General features: G+C 53.3%; 1 protein-coding gene across 2 annotated transcripts in view; it reads left to right on the top strand.

Moving 5' to 3' along the window:
- The first annotated feature begins 3,986 nt into the window (after positions 1–3,986).
- Positions 3,987–7,432, top strand: part of SP4 (Sp4 transcription factor) — a 61,406-nt gene continuing 57,960 nt past the window's right edge. Inside the window, exons 1-2 of one of the 2 annotated variants that reach the window (XM_039912822.1) lie at positions 3,987–4,095; positions 4,684–6,217. In XM_039912822.1, coding sequence (XP_039768756.1) covers positions 4,024–4,095; positions 4,684–6,217 — 1,606 coding nt within the window. In that variant the 5' untranslated portion in view covers positions 3,987–4,023. Of the gene's footprint in view, positions 4,096–4,674; positions 6,218–7,432 lie in introns of both variants that reach the window. The other variant, XM_029070464.2, reaches the window with a different exon arrangement.

Genomic DNA, 7,432 nt, shown 5'->3' with positions numbered 1-7,432 from the left:
GCGGGCCGACATCCAGGTGGAGACGTCACGGAGGCAGGAGGAGATGCGAGCCTGAAGGGAGGGGGAGAGGACAGGGGCGGAGATGTAGATCTGCGTGTCATCTGCGTAGAGATGGTAGTCAAAGCCGTGAGAGCGGATGAGTTCACCGAGGGAGTGAGTGTAAATGGAGAACAGAAGAGGGCCAAGAACTGACCCTTGAGGAACTCCAACAGTTAAAGGATGGGAGGGGGAGGAGGCTCCAGCGTAGGAGACCGAGAATGATCGGCCAGAGAGGTAAGAGGAGAACCAGGAGAGGACAGAGTCCGTGAAGCCAAGGTGAGATAAGGTATGGAGGAGGAGGGGATGGTCGACAGTGTCAAAGGCAGCAGAGAGGTCAAGGAGGATCAGAATGGAGTAGGAGCCATTGGATTTGGCAAGAAGGAGGTCACGGGTGACCTTAGAGAGAGCAGTCTCGGTAGAGTGGAGGGGACGGAAGCCAGATTGGAGGGGGTCTAGGAGAGAATGGGAGTTAAGGAATTCTAGGCATCGATTGTAGACGACTCGTTCTAAGATTTTGGAGAGGAAGGGTAGTAGGGAGATAGGACGATAACTGGAGGGGGAAGTGGGGTCAAGAGCGGGTTTTTTTAGGATGGGGGAGACGTGGGCGTGTTTGAAGGCAGAGGGGAAGGAGCCCTTGGAGATTGAGTGGTTAAAAATAGAAGTTAAGGAAGGGAGGAGGGCAGGGGCGATGGTTTTAAGAAGGTGAGAGGGAATGGGGTCCGAGGCGCAGGTGGAGGGGGTGGCACTTGCGAGGAGGGAGGAGATCTCCTCTGAGGATACTGCAGGGAAGGATGGGAAAGTAGGGGAGGGGGTTGTTGGGGGGGAGGGGAGAGGCGGAGGGGTGACTTCACATAGTAAGCGCTTAACAAATACCAACATTATTATTATTCTCTGGGCCTCAGTGACCTCATCTGGAAAATGGGGAGGAAGACTGTGAGCCCCACGTGGGACAACCTGATGGTCGTGTATCTCCCCCAGCGCTTAGAACAGTGCTTGGCACATTATAAGCGCTTAACAAATACCAACATTATATCGTGAGACAACATGCATTCATTCATGCAACTGTATTTATTGAGCGCTTACTAGGTGCTTCCTTCATTTATTCAGCTGTATTTACTGAGTGCTCACTATGTGCAGAGCATTGTAGTAAGCACTTACTATGTGCTTCATTCATTCATTTAAATCGCATTTATCGAGCACTCACTATGTGTGGAGCACTGTACTAAGCGCTTGGAATGAACAATTCAGAGATAGAGACCATCCCTGCCCCACAACAAGCTCGGCTGTAGGGAGAGCCGGACAGTAGCGCGCCTCAGTGGGAACTGGGGGGTGACCTTCCCTGCCACTGGTCAGCTGTGTGACCTTGGGCAAGTCACTTCACTTCTCTGGGCCTCAGTTGCCTCATCTGTAAAATGGGGATGAAGACTGTGGGCCTCACATGGGACAACCTGACCACCTTATATCTCCCCCCAGTGCTTAGAGCAGTGCTTGGCACATAGTAAGCGCTTAACCAATATCAACATTATTATTATTATTATTATTATTATTAAGGGAAAGCGAGATGGGGGAGAGGCAGGAAATGATGATTTCTTGTTTTTGTTTTGTTCTGTTTTGCTTTGCTATCTGTCTCCCCTGTTTAGGCTGTGAACCCGTCCGTCATTGGGCAGGGATGGTCTCTATCTGTTGCCCAATTGTACATTCCAAGCGCTTAGTATAGTGCTGTGCACATAGTAAGTGCTTAACCAATATCAACATTTTTATTATTATTGTGAAGGGAAAGCGAGAGGGGGGAGAGGCAGCAAATGATGATGTTGATTTTGTTTTGTTCTGTTTTGCTGTCTGTCTCCCCCGTTTAATTATAATAATGTTAGTGTTAAGCATAGTGTTAAGCACTTACTATGTGCCAAGCACTGTTCTAAGCACTGGGGTAGATACAAGGGAATTAGGTTGTTTCATGTGGGGCTCAGACTTCATCCCCCTTTTCCTGATGAGGGAACTGAGGCTCAGAGAAGTGAAGTGACATGCCCAAGGTCACAAAGCTGACACGTGGCGGAGCCGGGATTAGAACCCATGACTTCTGACTCCAAAGCCCAGGCTCTTTCCACTCAGCCACGCTGTTTAGGCTGTGAGCCCCTCATCGGGCAGGGATGGCCTCTCTCTGTCACCCAATTGTACATTCATTCCTTCATTCAATAGTATTTATTGCGCAGAGCACTGGACTAAGCGCTTGGAATGGACAATGGAGCGACAGAGAGAGACCATCCCTGCCCACTGACGGGCTCACAGTCCAATCGGTGGAAGACAGATGGACAAAAACAAGACAACTGAATCGCGATAAATCGAATCAGGACATGCTGTGTGACTGTGGGCAAGTCACTTCTCTGTGCCTCAGTTCCCTCATCTGTCAAATGGGGATTAACTGTGAGCCTCATGTGGGACAACCTGATTACCCCGTATCTACCCCAGGGCTTAGAAGAGTGGAAAGGCAAGGGAAGGGAAGGGAAAAGGAAAGAGAAGGGAAAAGGGAAGTGAAGGGAAAAGGGAAAGGATAAAGGGAAGGGGGAAGGGAAGGGAAAAGGGAAGTGAAGGGAAAAAGGAAGTGAAGGGAAAAGAGAGGGAAAGGAAAGAGGAAAGGAAAGGGGAAAGGGAAGGGAAGGGAAAAGGGAAGTGAAGGGAAAAGGGAAGCAAAGGGAAGGGGGAAGGGAAAAGGGAAGTGAAGGGAAGGGGGAAGGGAAAAGAGAAGGGGGAAGGGAAAAGGGAAGCGAAGGGAAAAGGGAAGGGAGAAGGGAAGGGAAAAGGGAAGGAGAAAGAGGAAAGAGGAAAGAGGAAAGAGGAAAGGAAAGGAAAGGAAAGGAAAGGAAAGGAAAGGAAAGGAAAGGAAAGGAAAGGAAAGGAAAGGAAAGGAAAGGAAAGGAAAGGGCACTGGGAAGGCGAAGGCCCAGCAAGGAGGAGGAGGCGGCCCCTGGGCGGGGGAGGGGGCGGAGCGGGGAGGAGCGCGCGCGCGTGGGGAGGGGGGAGGTGGGGGGAGGGGAGGGGAGGAGGGGGCGGGGCCCGGCTGGCGCCCGCCCTCGCGCCGCCCTGGCGCCCGCCCTCGCGCCGCCCTGGCACCGCCCTCGCGCCGCCCTGGCACCGCCCTCGCGCCGCCCTGGCACCGCCCCCGCCGCTGTCAATCAAGGGCGAGTCAGCCGGGCTCGGGCGGAGAGAGGAGCTGCTACGCCACAGCCCAGCGGCGGCCATTCGCCGAAAAAGAGGCAGAGCCTCTGCCGGCTCCTGCCTCCTCCGGGCCACCGCGGGCGGGCGGGCCGAGCGGGCGGCGGGCGGGCGGCGGGCGGGCCGAGCGAGCGAGCGGGCGGGCCCCGCGGGCGGGCCGAGCGGCCGGGGCGGGCGGGCCGAGCGGCCGGGGCGGGCGGGCCCGGCCTTCCCCCTCACCCCCACACGCACACCTCCCTCCCTCCCTCCCTCCCTCCCTCCCCGCCCCGGCTCTCCGGCTGCGGGGCCGGCCCCGTTAATGCGGGATGAGCGGTACGTATTCTCCTCCCCCCTTCGGCCTCCCGGGCCGCCTCCTTCCTTCCTTCCTTCCCTCCTTTTCCCCCGCGGGGGCCGCCGTCGAGATGCGGGAGCGGGAGGAGGAGGAGGAGGAGGAGGAAGGGAGGGGACGGGCCGAGGGAGGGAAGCAGGGAGGGAGGGCCGGGTTTTGTCTTAATGTCTGAGAGGGAACAACCTCCTTCTGGGTGTTGCTCTGGAGCCGATGGGTCGGGTTTCAAACCACGTTCGGTCCTATCCCCCTCCCTCTTTCCTCCCATCCCTCCCGCCTCCTCCTCCTCCTCCTCCTCCTCCCTGAGGGCAGCGCGGGTTTGTGGAGGTTAAGGTTGGGGGGGGGGGGGCAATGACCATCATCATCATCTTAACCTGTCGGATGGGGGGGGATTTGTTGCAGATCAGAAGAAGGAGGAGGAGGAGGAGGCGGCGGTGGCGGCGGCGGCGATGGCCACGGAAGGAGGGAAAACCTCCGAGCCGGAGAATAACAATAAAAAAACCAAAACCTCGGGCTCCCAGGTAAAAACAAATCCCCCCTCTCCCCTCCCCCCACCCACCCCCACGTTAGGATTTGAGCAAGGCAAATGTCCCCTCCGTGCTCCACAGTGGTTATTTTTCATTTTAAAGCATCCTTTTGGGGGACTGGGCAAGGACTATGAATTGAAAATAGAGCAAGCATTTTCACACGTTTAGCCTTCCCCGTCACCGAAACGTACATCAGGAAATCAGAAGGTACCGAGACGACTACATCGGCGAGCCCAGTCGGAGAGAGGGATGATAAATAGCTTTGGATAGCACCTGATTAAAAAAAAAAAGTTTGAAGTAATTACAGTTTTAAAGGTCTTCGTAGAGAAGGATCCACTTCCTCATTCGTGCCTCTCTGATCTCTTAGTGGCGTACTCAAATTACTCTTCGATCTCAGTGACTTCCTGGGTAACTTTGGACACTCAAAGCTGTCAAAAAAAAGCAAAAAAAAAACCCCTTCCCACCTACTGGCTTTCACTAATCCTGCCCACTTTTTTTTTTTCCTCATCTCCCTCTTCTTCCCATCCCCCCAACCCTCCCCACCCCCTCACCTCCCACCCCTTCTATGGGTAGGACTCTCAGCCTTCTCCTCTGGCTTTACTGGCAGCCACATGCAGCAAAATAGGGACTCCTGGTGAAAATCAAGCAACTGGACAGCAACAGATCATTATAGATCCAAGCCAAGGATTGGTTCAGCTTCAGAATCAACCTCAGCAATTAGAACTGGTCACTACTCAACTGGCCGGAAACGCTTGGCAACTTGTTGCTGCCGCTCCTCCCGCCTCAAAAGAAAATAACGTCGCCCAGCCGGCGAGCTCGTCCAGCTCGTCCAGCAGCAACAACGGGAGCGCGTCCCCAACGAAAACCAAGTCGGCCAATTCTTCGACCCCCGGGCAGTTTCAGGTCATCCAAGTGCAGAATCCCAGCGGAAGCGTGCAGTACCAAGTGATCCCGCAGCTTCAGTCAGTGGAAGGTCAGCAGCTTCAGATCAATCCAGCCAATGCTACGTCTCTCCAGGACTTGCAGGGTCAGATCCAACTCATTCCCGCCGGGAATAATCAAGCTATTCTAACTGCGGCGAACCGGACGGCCTCTGGAAACATCCTTGCCCAAAACTTGGCAAATCAGGCCGTCCCGGTCCAAATTCGGTCCGGGGTCTCCATACCGCTGCAGTTGCAGACCATCCCCGGCACTCAGGCTCAGGTCGTGACCACGTTACCGATAAACATCGGAGGAGTGACTTTAGCTCTGCCCGTCATAAACAATGTAGCCGCAGGAGGCGGGGGGTCCGGCCAGGCGGCCCAGCCTGCCGAGAGTGGAGCTTCCAATGGGAATCAGTTGGCGTCCACCACCCCGACCACCACGGCGTCTGCCAGTACAATGCCGGAGTCCCCTTCCTCCTCTTCCACCTGCACGACCACTGCTGCCACGTCCCTGACCAGCAGCGACACGCTGGTGAGTTCGGCGGACGCGGGCCAGTACGCCAGCACCTCGACGAGCAGCTCCGAGCGAACCGTCGAAGAGGCTCAGACCCCCGCCGCCGAATCCGAAGCCCAGAACTCCAGTCCGCTGCAGCCCAACGGACTACAGAACGCCCAGGATCAGTCCAACCCGCTCCAACAGGTGCAGATCGTGGGCCAGCCAATCCTGCAGCAGATCCAAATCCAGCAGCCCCAGCAGCAGATCATCCAGGCCATCCCCCCACAGTCATTTCAGCTGCAGTCGGGCCAGACCATCCAGACCATTCAGCAACAGCCTCTGCAGAACGTTCAGCTTCAGGCCGTAAGTCCAACTCAGGTGCTTATCAGGGCTCCGACCCTAACGCCGTCGGGACAGATCAGCTGGCAGACCGTGCAGGTTCAGAATATTCAGAGCCTTCCAAATCTGCAAGTCCAGAACGCCGGGCTGCCCCAGCAGCTGACCATCACCCCCGTGTCTTCGAGTGGCGGCACGACTCTTGCCCAGATCGCCCCCGTGGCCGTGGCCGGCACCCCGATCACCCTGAACACCGCTCAGCTCGCGTCAGTGCCTAACCTTCAGACGGTCAGTGTGGCCAACCTGGGGGCCGCAGGCGTGCAAGTGCAGGGAGTTCCCGTTACGATCACTAGTGTGGCAGGTAAGTGGTCCTTTTTTGTTTGTTTTTTGGTTTGGTTCCGTTTCGTTTTGGTTTGGTTTGGTTTGGGGGGAGGTGTCTTTTTAAGAGATTCAGATTTCTTTCTTGAACAGTTTTATTCATTGCGTGGGTCACTGATCCTTTGAACTCTTAGGTTTGACATAGACCTGAGGGGAGCCGATAATCGTCAGTAAGGAAGCAGACAAAAAAACTTGGAAATTGAACTAAAACCCCGTAGCCCCGCATTTAACGTGCCTAGCTCAGTCCTAGAATTTTTCTTCAGTCAGAACGGATCGTATATTTGCCATCTACTTCGCCCGGAAAGAAAAGGCTAGCATTTCGTGGACCGGTCAACTTTCAACTTTTGAATACAAGGTCTTCTGGGTTGGGGAGTGAGTTGATTTCATAGTAGACGTTGTACTGCAATGATGTATTATGTGAATGTTGTCAGTGCTGTCATTTTCCCTTAGTTAAACGTTTTAACTTCGGTTAAAAAAAAAATTGTAACTTCAGTCCAACTAGTGTTAAATTTAACTGTTGAGTTTCTCGCCAAAAATAGGGAAGGGGAGGTCATTAAGCAGAAACTTAGTGAAGAGTAGGTGGTGGAGGGTTACTGGAATTGAATAAAGTATCTGTACCTTTGTTTTTGTGCTGTGTAATTATGGTATTAAAGTTTTGGAAATGCCTTTCACTACTTTGGTTGTGTCTTGAGATTTTAATACTCATATTAGAAATGGGAGATGAGAAAATGTTATAAATTCAGGTCAACCCTTTTAAAATTTACTTGCGTGACTTTTCTGGCAAAAGCTATTTACGCAGCGTTTTGAAACTTCATCAGTAAAGTAGTGGGACAGACCCAAAATAGCGGTGGAAGAATCTCCAAAATAGATTTTCCAATTCGAGATTCACAGAGAACTCGTTTCAGTGGTGTTTGTCGTTTTACGTCCCAGAGTGGGGGAGACTTGGGTCTCTCCTTGAGTCTCCTGAAGTGTGGTCGAGATTGATTCATGTTAGAGGTGTATCAGTTCCTTAATACGTCATTACCTACAGTTTTTTTTCTTCCTTTTAACATTTCTCAACATTGTTTGGATTTTCTGTTTTACAGTCTTTCTCGAGACAAGGTGAGCAAAATATTACGTGAATTCAGTGATCTTGCTCATGTTCCTCTCTTTTTATGACGCACTCCAGCGCTTAGAACAGTGCTTGGCACATAAGATA

This window comes from Ornithorhynchus anatinus, chromosome 8 (assembly GCF_004115215.2).
Source record: "Ornithorhynchus anatinus isolate Pmale09 chromosome 8, mOrnAna1.pri.v4, whole genome shotgun sequence".
In the NCBI taxonomy this organism is placed as follows: Eukaryota; Metazoa; Chordata; class Mammalia; order Monotremata; family Ornithorhynchidae; genus Ornithorhynchus; species Ornithorhynchus anatinus.
The sequence above is the reverse complement of the archived record's forward strand: the minus strand, read 5'-3'. Positions and strand labels throughout refer to the sequence as shown.